General features: G+C 41.4%; 1 protein-coding gene across 5 annotated transcripts in view; it reads left to right on the forward strand.

Moving 5' to 3' along the window:
- Nucleotides 1-12,929, forward strand: part of ralgps2 (Ral GEF with PH domain and SH3 binding motif 2) — a 66,346-nt gene that overhangs the window by 19,543 nt on the left and 33,874 nt on the right. For all 5 annotated transcript variants that reach the window (XM_020080955.2, XM_020080959.2, XM_020080957.2 and 2 more), the window contains exons 2-6: nucleotides 274-382; nucleotides 2,040-2,166; nucleotides 2,387-2,494; nucleotides 2,862-2,912; nucleotides 11,025-11,108. In XM_020080955.2, the coding sequence (XP_019936514.2) occupies nucleotides 2,113-2,166; nucleotides 2,387-2,494; nucleotides 2,862-2,912; nucleotides 11,025-11,108 (297 nt within the window). In that variant the 5' untranslated portion in view covers nucleotides 274-382; nucleotides 2,040-2,112. The remainder of the gene's footprint in view (nucleotides 1-273; nucleotides 383-2,039; nucleotides 2,167-2,386; nucleotides 2,495-2,861; nucleotides 2,913-11,024; nucleotides 11,109-12,929) is intronic.

A 12,929-nucleotide genomic window follows, 5' to 3' on the forward strand; every position in this document is an offset into this window, starting at 1 on the left:
ACTATCTGAGAGGAAGTTTTAGTTGGTATTTATATGATGCCAATGTTACTCCTGTCAATGTTCCTCTCCTGCATTTTTCCCAGTTAACTATTACTAAAACTGATGATTCACAGGATGCAGAGGTGGCCATCATCATTCGTTGCAATAGTTGGTTGTTCAAATCAGCTATTGGACTATTTTGGCGGTGTTTGTTGCTGATCGCTGCGGGGTTTTCCTCATGTTCAGAAGATTCATGCTGCCTTCCTTTCTCTTTCTCTTTGTTCTTTCACACAGAGAGCAGGAGCCAGTCTCACAGAAAGAAAGGACTTGATAGACAAAGACGGCGATACAGAACAACGGGCTAGCCTCACTCCCAGCACTATGCTCATCTGACACACGACTGGTAAGTGTATCAAAGTCTTTGTAAGGACAGCTTGTTTTTCCACATTGTTTTGACAGCACTGTATCTGTGTGCCCGCATTGTGTGCCCGGATTGTAGACAGCCTCATATTAATTAGAGCCAGACCGCTATAGATTTTTGGTGGATGATACAGATATAAGAAAGTAAACAAATTGAGAAAACAATACTGGCTACTGCTCCCTGTGCAATTATACACTGCTGTCAAACAATATGAAGAAGGTTGACAAGATGTAGCACTGTTTGTTCTTGGCTGAGCAGAATACACTGTGGAAGGAAGCAACTAATGGTTCTTGAAGCAAATGCCTTTGCCCTGAGCCTCGAGCCAGCCAAAATGATAGGAAGACACATACTCATGCACGCACGCATGCACGCACGCACGCATGCACGCAAGCACGCAAGCACGCAAACAGGCCCATATGGGCACATAGAGGCCTGCATTGTCAAGTACTCAAGAGATGCCTTAACTGGCCTTCAGTATTCTGAGCAGCTCCCTATTTTATGTAACTGTTTCTCAGTGTGCTTTTGGGAAATGATGTGAGATCTGTGAGGAGTTCTCACTTCTGGGGAGAGAGGAATATTGTGTAATATTAAAATCCAATAAGTCATCCAACAACAATCTACCCATTAACAGTCAAAATGACCGATTGTCTTAACATGTGCCTTGCCTTTGACATATTGAGAAGGCAGCTGGAGATTGCCCGGGTCAGATGAATCCACAACAGGACAATGTCCAGGACATTCAGGTGTTGGATGTCTTCTGGGTAGTGCATGCAGGAGGCGGGGCATGATGTGTAAATTACGCTGCAGCTTACAGCACACTGAGACGTTGAAAGTGCAGCTTGTGCAGAATTCAGATTCTGAATCTATTATTCATCATTTGATTCATCACAAGTTATAGTGACAATGTTGTGAATTATTTCGGTAATTCTATTATTCAGCTAATATGGTTCTCTCAGTAGCAATGCTCCTGCTTGCACTGCAAGTACTGTAATTGACACATTGTAGTATGGTATGACATTAGTCCTTAGCGTTAAGCAACCCACTTAATACATTTTTTTTTTTTTTTTTTTACAACTCCCAGTTACAGCATTCATTTTATGTTTTTGTAAAAATCCAGTTATCCATTAAAAGTACCTGGAGAGCTTCAGGATTACCTCGTCTGCTCTGCTGGCCAGAGAAAACTTTTTAAAATCCTTCTGGTCTAGAGAGTTATTGAATGGCAGTAGGTCATACTCTAGTGCCGTGTAAGCTGTTTAAAGTTGTGGCTCTTGCAGACAGCTGTCCTCTCCAAACCCCTTTCACAGAAGATCTCTTCTTAACACTCAGCCTAAGCGCCTTCTGTCTTGTCCGGTCTTATGTGTAGTAAGTGACAGGCTGTGAATGTCTGTGTCCATATGAAATGCACATGCCTGCTGGGACAATTCAATAAAACATTTTCAGAGGGTTCATTTAGTTTAATATTCAAGTCAGGAACCCATAATGACAAAGTGAGAATACTTCAATCAACTCATTTTCAACAGAAGAGGGTGCTGCTGCAACAAGTTGTGAGTGATGAGTCTCATATGTTTGCTGGTGAGGTAATAATGGTTAAGATGCTGTGCTAAATGTACTCACTGACTGTCTTTGTGTTTTATTCCAGAGGGCCAGGGGTGGACTTTGCTGCATTTGAGGATGATGAATGGTCTCCTGCACTAGAGCTAGATGGTGTGGGAATGATGGACCTCCCTAATGGCCAGTCAAGCATCACCAACCACGCTGTCTCTGAGGTGAGGCCACGCCTCGCAGGACGAATGCACAATAAGTGTCTAGCTCTTGTGTTTTATAATAATGAGGTGAAAGGATGTATTTGAGTGTCAGGTGCTCATTTTGACTGGAATATTTAGTCACCACAGTTTTCTTTGATCGACCTCTCATTCCCACATCATATTTGTTCTTAACCACGCAGCTGCAATATTATGTGTGTGTTTGTGTTTTTATTTCCATCAGAGGAGCAGCAGCTCAGAATCTCTCAGTGATAAAGGTTCTTCAGAGCTGAAGAAGAGTTTTGATGCTGTTGTGTTCGATGTGTTGAAGGTGACTCCTGAAGAATATGCAGTAAGTGAACTTTTCTATACTTCATCTCTTAAACGTTATGTTCTACCCTGTTTGACCACAAGGTGGCACTCTTAATCTTTGTCTTGTGATAGTGTCACTTTTCCCTGGTATATCAAGAAGGTGTTAAAAGGTGCTGTCTTTAAAAGTCATGAAAGTTATAGGCTGTACACATCCTGTTGTGTACAATGACGTGGCAGTATTTTAATTTGAACTGTTTAATTATTGATCTTAGATGTAACAATAAATTATTTGTCCAATTCATAATACCATTATTATATTGCGGTATGGGATTTGAGCAAATACAAATTTAACCATTGTGGCATACTATAAAAATATGTCTGATAACTGCGTGTTTCATCTCCTCCAGGGCCAGATTACCCTCATGGATGCTCCTGTGTTCAAGGCCATCCAGCCAGAGGTGAGCTGAGATCACATCAAACAAATTGTTGTAATTGTTTTAATGATAGGTCTAAAATCAATCCCCCTTATCTCAAAAACTACGTAAAAAAATCAAAACTATATTTATGATGTTACTCTATCCATTGGCTGTCTTTCTCTCTGGCCCTTTTCTTTTTCTGTATTTCATTCTTGCATCCTTACCATGCAGTTGTTAGCTCAACAGCAGCTGCAGTCAGAGCTCCGATGCATAGCCACATGTTACGCTTAGTATCTCAGTATCTGTCATACTCAGTCTTGCCCACCCTGCCTGTTGCCTCGGTGAGAGAGGCTAATGCTTTTTCTCGTCTGTATTGTCAGACCCGTTCGGTTAGCAGGCATGGATGATCTGTGTTTAAGGTTGGCCACTGTGGCCTTATGAAAGCAGCAGAGAGACCACAGCCCAGCGTGCTGTGGCCCAGTCTGACTCCTGCCTTGGCACATGTGCAACACTTGCCGCTTCTCAGTGAACACCACACACACACACTCCTCTGGCATGAAGTCATTCCCAGACCTGCAGTTTGTTTTAATTTAAATAACAATGTCATAGTTAAGCTTGACCTGTCTGAGCTTGAAAATATTTGTTGTTGTGGGAAAAACTTTGAGTTTGAGGGGATTAATCCAACATTGATTAAAGCCCTAAAGCTGTGTCAACATTCTTTTACTGGCAGCAAAAAAACGGATTATTGAGTATTATACAATATTTATATCATTCATATATCATATATCATTCCCCTACAATGCAAGACAACATTACAGTTTGAAGTCAGGCAGTCCTCAACCTAACGCTATGAAACACCATGAACAACCGCCACATTACTCAGCTACAGTATAAGTTGATGTTAGCCAGCATTAGTGTTAGTATCAATACAGTCATTGATCAGTGACCAGCTGAAACAGAAAAGCTGGACACAAACATGTTGGAACCTGTGATAAGGGATTTGTGAGCAGCCTGTCTAATGTGTTCAACTTACATTATCAGTGTATTATAAAAACAGCTGAGCAGCATACAGCAGCACACGTTACAAAGAGAAGAGTATCATCATGCCTGTACTTTCAGATTTATATTATTATATTATTATATATTGTATTTATATCACATTTGAAAAAGTTATGTTAGTAGCCTATTGGCCACTAAACTTAAAACAACCCCAGAAGTTACTGTAGCTGTGTAGCTCAGATGGTCACATCCACTACTATCCACAAGTACCACAGTGTCTCATAATAGGGCTAATGTCAGGCTGCTGAATTGCCAAACACATTTTGACTATAAACATAATGAGTAGATCTCTAGTAGTTGTAACCTTTACCTCTGACGTAATTGGTGATTATATTTGTTTCCTGCAGCCAATCTGATTTAGAGAAGAGCAGACGTTCTTACATGAGCAGACTGATGGGCCAGTGACTTAAACTGGCCTCCGGCCATCGGTTATGGACACTAAGTAGTTTTTGTCTTTGGAGTACTGCTGTTTCTTCACTTAGAGGATAGTCATTGATATCGTCTGGACTTCAGCGCCATTGTCGTAACTCCACCGGGCTAAGATCACGCAGAGGTTAATACACGTTTTCATAAATGCTTTGGACTGACTGACTGACCGACTAAGTGGGATGAACAGGTCTAATGTGTTCCTGTATTTCAGTTCAATGTAGCAATTTGGAAAATAATGGCACAGGGTAAAGATTTCAGTGTCAAGTGGAAGTGGTTTCACTTGCTACAGAGTCCCATGCAGAGCTTCTATATGTGGGATTGAAGAACGATGTTGGGGAAAAGGGAGCAGGAGAGGGTATTTGGGAAGGACTTGTGTTCTCTCACTGACCTGATTGAGGGGGAGGGCTGACAAGGAGAGGAAGGTTGTGTGGGGGTAGAGAAGGGAGCAGAGTGTACAATATACACACTGTGACCGAGCAGCATCAGAGTGCACTCGAGGGGCTTTTCCTACTTTCACTGGGCTTTTGTCTCACAACACTGGCTATGAAAAAAAACTACATAGCTATGACTGAACTGAACTCAGTTCGAGTTTCCACTGCTGTCAGTCTCACAGACACATGATGGTAAAATCAGGTGTTTGTGTGTGTTGGTGCACAACTGCTGTTTCACTCTGTCCACTGTCTGAATAGGAAAATATTAAATAACTTGGTTAAAACCTTGAGTTGTGCAATAGTGTTTTTACTGACATGCAGCCATGTCTGCCCTTTAAGCACCCTTTAACTGCTGTATTACAATCTACAAACAGCTTACTGATAAAACGGGAAACTATTATAGATTAAATTAACTACAAATTAATATAAAGCAGTTCTTAAATTCATACGTGGTTTTCAGACAGAAATGTCCCTTTCGCTGTTTCCCTTTCACATAACAACAACACAGCAGAAGATTTTCTGGGTCAAATTCAGGCAAGGTCTGGGTAGAGCATGCAGGAATATGCAGGAGGCAGGACATGTCATATAAATACAAACACATTACTCTGAAGTGCTCCTGGTCTGTTCTTATTCTAATTTATAACAGTTTTTACTGGAGACTTACAGCATAGTTACTATAGCAAAAACCAAACTTGCCCTTTAGACTCATGGCTTCTTTCTGCAAATGCCGACCTCTGCATGACTTCAACGTTTTGCTCTGTTTCTGTTTTTTGCTGGTCTTCCAAGGCTTCTGTAATTTCCATAATAACTCTTCTGACTGCAAATATTTGAAATTACCATCAACTAGCTTTGCCTTGGCCTGTTTATGTCCATTTTTAAGATTTTATTTTTCTTCTCGCCATAAACACATCATAACTGTATTCATATAATATGAATGTATCTGAGTGTGAGAGACCAGACATTAATATGCATGCTTGTGTTGTTCAATATTCTACATGTGTATATGACTCATAAACAGACGTTCTGCCATGAGTTGGCAAAATTGTCCCAGACAATTAACTCAAGCTTTCCACCACTGCCAAGGAGCAGATGCATGGATGGGAGCCTGAAAGGTCCAGCCGAAGCCTCTGGACGAGAAAGAACGGATAACTGTCAGTCACAAAAGCAATAAAAGCTTACATGAGAACTGTGGACGAAGTCGCCACAAACGGTGTGAGAAAATGGTGTTAAAGACTGGCCAAAACCTTGGGCCAGGAAGTATGGTTCACGTTCACTATCCTCTTTTCTTTCAAACTGTGGAGAAATATAATGGATTATAACTGGACAAGCCAGTATTTCTAAATAACCCTTTAATATTGGAAAGAGTTTAAGAGAGGTAGGTTTTAAAGCTCAGAGCTGGAAGCTTGCCACTCTGACACAGCAGACTCCAGAGACAAACACACAGTATAAACACATGCGGTTTTAATAGCACATAAGTGACAGCACATAAGACACTGCCATGCATGAGGATTGGTGTATATTTCCTTCACGTAATGGATCCTCGTCAGTCAAACTCAAGTGTCTTGTCTGTAAAGTAAAAAAGATGGTGCAGAATATTAAAAGGCATCGTCAAGAGTCCTGTGTTCTGGAGTACAGGCTGTTTGATGGGAACAGCAGAAGTTATATTTTTATGGTAAAATAATCTATAGTTGCAGAACAATCTACAACCATCAGCCGAATCCCTGATGTGTTCCTTGGCTGTGGGTTTGCAAAGTGAAGTGCCATTAAAATGACAAGCTGGATCATAGAAAGATGGAGGTAAAGGATGCGAGGGACGTGTAGCTAAATCTTGTTCTCATCTAAATTTACGATGCAGTGATTCCTCATGGTTTGTATCAGTGATGGGTTCTGTTTTTCAAGAGCGAGCTGGCTTGAATAGTTCACTTTAATATGGACGATCAGCTGACGAGCGACATATAGAGATAATACCTGTCAGGGAAAAAGGGCAAGTGAGTGTGACTGTGATGAAATGGAAGACATGGGACTTTTTCTTCATTCGTCTCTTTTTTTCCTAGTCCCAGTGGGCCATTTCTAATTTCATAATCAGACACGCAGATGGATGTTTATGAAATAGAAACTGAGAGAAAAGAGAGACTGAGTGATGTTAAGGGACTCAAAGGGGGGAGAGGTTTGCATTTGTTTTAACACACAGTCATGGCAACAGCCAAGTAAGTAATTTAGTGGCTTTGGTAGGTTTTGCTTCAGCTCTCAGGGAATAGCTATCAGATTGCATTTTACGTACCGCCGAGAAGTATGTCATTTCCTCACGTCTGAGCACCCAGTGTAGGATTCCACTGAACAGACTGAGGCTCTCATGTGACTCAAGGAGTCAGCGATGACTTGTAGTTGGAGGTAACGCTTCACGGTCTGAGGCCTGACTTGCAGGCTTAACGTTTTCACAAATTTCACATTTAAAACATGTTCTCCTACATTTTGCTGTCTGTTGTGCAGTCACAGCTGTAACTTCCATGTTTCCGCTGTCAGGATGAGAGAATAATTGCTGCACACCAAACAAGGAATCCCACCTACACTCCAGCATGGTGATCAGCAGACATTAATCATGGTGAAAGATGGAGAAAATAATATTTTGATAGGGAGACAGAAGAACCAAAATAACAAGTTTTCCTTCATTTGGGCCAGAGTTTCTAATCCAGTTTAAAGAAGGTGCCAGAGGAATACTTTCAGGAGTAGTGGATCACTACAGCCAAACAAATACTTTGTAGTATGAAACATAATCTGTATAGTAATATCATGCAATGGCGCTATCAAATCTTCTTATAGAAACCACACCTATAGTCTAGTTTTACTAGCCATGACAGATGGCCTGGACTACCATAAGAATCTTATGCAGTACATGTAAGAAAAGAGCTCCTGGAAAAGTAATCATTTTCATGGTGTGCATAGAAAAGTAATGGAGCCTGCTGCTGACTTCTTGGAAGTCTCTGCCAGCTCTGTAGTTTAGTGATGTCTGACTGAGGCAACAATGCCTTTTGTGACCCTTCTTTTTTCACATTTCCTTTCCATGATGCTTTTTCTGTTTTTGTGTTCAGTTTTTTCTGTTTTACTAGAACTAAGAAAAGGCAGACTGGTGTCATAACCTGGCACTTGGTTGAGGGTTCCTCTGTCTCACTACAGGCTGAAGTTCAGAACAGCACTCAAGTTTCCACCCCTTCCTCACATTCTCAAATCTATCTGCACAATGGCTCTTCTTGTGGCAAACCTTCTTTTTCAGCCTCACTTCCTCCCCTCCTCATCCTCCTCTTTTTTCCATCCTGCTCTTCATCTTTATCAGTCCTTCCTGTCTTGGCCTGTGGCCCCTCACTAATATTCCCTGAGACCCTAACACTTGACTTTTCCGTTTACAAAGTTCACAAAAACAAAAGCAATTGCTGCGGTATCTCACATGAGGTCATCGCAATTTGTGGCTGAGCTGCAGCTGGTTGTTGTATTCAGCCTGTACCTCTGTTTATTTGAATCTTCTTACAATGCATTTGTCAGAGATCCGTCTCGATCAGGTTTAAACAAACACAGCATTAGATAGAGAGATAATGAGGTGGAGTAGTCATTTGCAGGTTTATCTTAGAGAACTTTATGTTTATGTTAAGTTTTAGTATGGCTGAGATTCTGACCTCTGTTTATGTCTTAGGTTGGATCCATAGGAATGCACGTGTAACTTGTAACCAGACATGACGTCTGCTTTCCTCGACAGCAGTCACGTTAACCATATAGACTGAGTAGATACAGCCAGTGTATAGCAGCCCCATAGGAGTGTGCTTTAATGAAAATCTGCATGTGGAAAGGCTGTCTCTGGTTTGGCAGAAGCTCTTACTCTTTTTTCTATTTATTTTTATTGCAGTGTTAGCATGTAAAACCCTCTTCTTACCAGAACTGCCTCGATAATGCTGCCGTTTGTAATGTCTGCGTGTGCGTGTAAACTTCTGGCGTGCCTTGGTCGACACACGGATGGATGGTTAGATTAGAAGACAGGCTTAGGTGGTCCAGTGTTAAAGAGTCAGTGACAGTTGTTGAAATGTGGTTCTTGTGGCATAAGAGCATCTGTGTGTTTCCTTTTTGGGTGTTTCGCCTACCTGGGTGGTCAGGTGGTGGTTCGAGCTTCGAGACACACAAACACAAAGCTCTTAATAGCTACGGAACGTTTTTGTTTAAGAATCATCACCAAGGTTGTGTGAAAGTTGGAGAAAATAATGATTGACATGACAGCAGTGCGGAGGGCAATGCTTATTTGAATGGACAAATTTTAAATAAACGACACGTTCTCCTTTGGTGAGACGTGCTCAAGTCTCCTTCACACTGGGTTTGATACATCCTGTGACAGGGACAACAGGCTCGAACTCTGAGGAGGCCCCACACAGGCCTGTCAGCTTCATGGGAAGATGCTGTCGGGTCTTTTACAATGTTCACAGTATTTTCTATAATGGTCTTAACACTGTCCTTTCATTTTCCCTCCAGTGTTTCCCCCTTTTACTTCTCCTTTTATTCTCATCCTGACTCAGGCAACATAGACCCAGAGGCATCGCCTCACCCACGCATTAACGTCTGCTTTTAACATCTGTATTTGATATGCTGCCTCTTTAACCCTGCTGGCTGCCATTAACGACTCAGAGACTCACCCTTGAGTGAGCGTGACTTATCTATGCGAGGAGACGTCTTGATGGGGTCCAAGTTGTGAGCTGTGTGGTGGAGGTTGCTGCTTCCAGACAGTCGGACTGTCTCATGGGGGGGGCCCATGTGGAGGAGCTGCAGCCTGATTCAGCTCTTCATATCGTAGCCCAAGTCGGCCGGTCGAGTTGGCAGGGATTAAGAGGAGAGCTTGCGCAACATTGTTCCGACTGTTACGTCAGTGTCCCTGGTCTGTGGACAGCCTGCGGGTCTAAAGGAGGGTCTGGGTTCCCCTCCAGTGTCTGTGTGGTCTCCTGTTTTTACCTCATTGCTGAGGACAGAGCCGAGGCCTGGTACTGACTGACTGTTGTGTTGCTGGAATTTTCTCTGTTTAAGTTCCACAGTGAAATTACTTTTCAGCACTGCAGCTACTTCAGCTGCCACTTTTTTGTAAGTGTGTGTTGAAATGAAAAATATATTAGGTCATTAACAGAAAATCAATAAGTTACAATTTCAGTAACTTCAAAGTTATTAATGAAGTAAAATGAATCAAACAACCATTAATTACAATGCTTTGTATCATTGTAAACTGAATAGCCTCTGCTGTTAAATTGAAAAGTTGCTTAATTATTTAATCTCTGTTAAATTGATGTGTCGAACATTTTTATGGTATGAGACATTTTTTGGAATAAAAGTACTTAACTTTGGATGATTGTGGAATTTTATTGTTAAACGAATAGTTCAGCCAAAAATGAAGATTAACTCATTATCTACTCACCACTATGCTGATGCAGGGGTGGGTGACATGTTTGAATTTCAGGGGTAAACAATGTCGAGCCAAATCCAATACAGTTGAAGGAAATGGTGATGGCTTCTTCGATTATTAAAAAAACAAAAAACACTTAAATGCCTCCAAACTGCTCCTGTGATGTGATCCAAGTGTCCTTAAGCCCCGCCATTCACATTCAATGTTTTGTTCTGTTGTATTTTTACGTTTGAAGAAGTGGTCGCCATTAAATTGTATTGGATATAACTGCAATGCTGTTTAATCATGAAACTCTTTAAGTGTTTTGTGGACTCACACGTCACACTATTAGCATAGTGGTGAGTCGATAATGAGTGAATTTCCATTTCCAATTTCCAAGGTTTTTGTCTGTTTTTCTTTTGATGTGACATTGCTTCCTTTTCAAGCAACTGTCAGGTTATTTAGGTTATATCAGCCCTGTGCTGATGGGATGTGTTTTGGAACACTGAAGTAAAGCTTTCTCGCTGTGGAGTTTGACTTTTCTGCATCACATTAAGGTGGTGATTCAGATTTACTTGCATTTGTCGTTTGTTTATTGAATTAGTTTTACCTGTGCGTTGACTGGATTCTGTCCTCAGCTCCTCTTTCTCCCTCCCTCCTCATCTATGTTTCCTCTCCTATCACATCCTGCCCTCTGCCTCTTCCTCACCTCCCACTGAGTGACATTTGACTAGACTGTAAAGTACATTCAGTAAAATGCTGACGTATAGAAAATGGTTTTGTGAACTTGTGCATATTTGTAACTTACCTGATTGTATACATGTTTTTCAGGAGCTGTCAAGCTGTGGCTGGAACAAGAAGGAGAAACACAGCTCTGCTCCAAATGCCGTGGCCTTCACTCGCAGGTTCAACCAGGTGAGACATACATGCAGTTTGCATTTCAGTGCAGTACTGAAGTCTCATGTCTCTCCCAAAAGGAGAGCAGAAAAAGAGAAAACCATTCCTCTGTAGTGTTGAAGATTTATAAGCTTTAGCCATTGAAGAATGGAGAGATTACAACTCCTTTTTCCATTGTGCCATCTTCTTTTATCCTCCAAGTAACAAACCACTTCTCTCCCAGATGTTGTTTTTTTGCTTTTGTCATGGCAGCACTAAATAACATCCACATCTCCTCCCTGCTAGTCATACCACATAAATAGTCTCCAAGTAAAAGAGGTGTCAAGAACGGCAGGTTACTTTGGTTCTAACGTGCATGAAGTTATTTATGTGATTTTGTATGTTGGTGCAGCATGTGCAGTTTTACGTATGTAACGTATGCAGGAGTGTAAATAGTATGCTCCTCTATGCCCTGTGAATCATCAACAGGAAGTTGTGGGTAATGATGTAAGCAGTTCCTTTTAATCTCCTTCCAGTGTTTTTGCCAGAATCATCCAGTAAAGACCCACTTTACTGCCCTCCTGTATAAATATGAGATGATCTAACAAGAATGCGTTGCTGTGGAAACTCCATGTGTAGCAGATCCCAAACGGTGATTCAAGATGTTAGCTGCACATACTTCATCTGCTGCAAGCCAAGGAAAATTAGCTTTGTGAATAATAGGACTTGAATTGGTTGAGCAGAGAGTCCCTTAGCATGAGGAGAAGCCATATTCCTCTTCTTTTAGACGCTCTTTGCTGGTTTCAGGATCCAGTTGAGCAGAAGAATACTACATTGTTCATTTGGCAGCATAGAGGGATTATTCAGAATAGTACTGTGCATCGGCCGTATAATGCATATGAGCAGTGTGTGGTTTTGATGCAGTGAGCAACTTGCAAAGTTATTTTATCTAGAAATCATAAGAGGAGTAATATAGAAGTTGGCAATGATGACTACATCTGTAAAGGCTGTAGTTTCACCAAAAGGGGAGAACTAAAATATATATTATTATTTACATAGACTACATATTGCAAACAAATTACATTCTGCTACTCTTTAAAACTCTAAAGGACCGAATGTTGTCAGTGCAATTTGTAAAGGTAGAGAAAGGCAGCGTCATGAACTTACTTCAGCTCATTGACCATTAATTCTCTGGCAAAGTAATTCACTTTCTTCTGTTGAACAGCCAATGGCAAATCAGACCTACCATCACATCAGGTCTGTCAGCCAGCTAACATCCTGGTCTTTTGCCAGATCTTCAACTCATCACTTCCTTCCCTCAGGCCATTTAATGGGTTGATCCACAACTATAAACTGGCTGGATCTGTCTTCTTTTGTTTATTTATATTTAAGTGCTGGGGACTGTCAGGTCTGTTCTGGAGGCCTTGATACACTCGAGAGCACAGCCCCAAAGACACGATTCTTACTTGGGACAAAATATGGCATCCATACAGACATGCCCCTGTCTCTACAGCCTCCCTTGCCTCATACCCTTCCTCAGTCACACATTACACACTTCTGTATGCTCCTAAAGTGGAGCACTGTCGTCAGGAGTGATCTTATCGTTATGGAGATGCAGACACATGTTCTGTGATGAACCCCTAAGGTACAGTCAATTTTGTCCAGACTGACCTGAGATATGAAGATAAAACTCTGAACAAACTAAATGTGAAGCTGCCTCTGCTCTCAGATTGGAATCACATTTTACATTAAATGGAAATTGCAGTCAACTGTACACTGGAGATGGGAGGTAGATTTCAGGATCAACGTTATCTTATTGTCCCAGAGTGGGACATTTGGCTTGGGCTCTTTACCACTGCT

The sequence above is a fragment of the Paralichthys olivaceus genome, chromosome 3 (assembly GCF_024713975.1).
Source record: "Paralichthys olivaceus isolate ysfri-2021 chromosome 3, ASM2471397v2, whole genome shotgun sequence".
In the NCBI taxonomy this organism is placed as follows: domain Eukaryota; kingdom Metazoa; phylum Chordata; class Actinopteri; order Pleuronectiformes; family Paralichthyidae; genus Paralichthys; species Paralichthys olivaceus.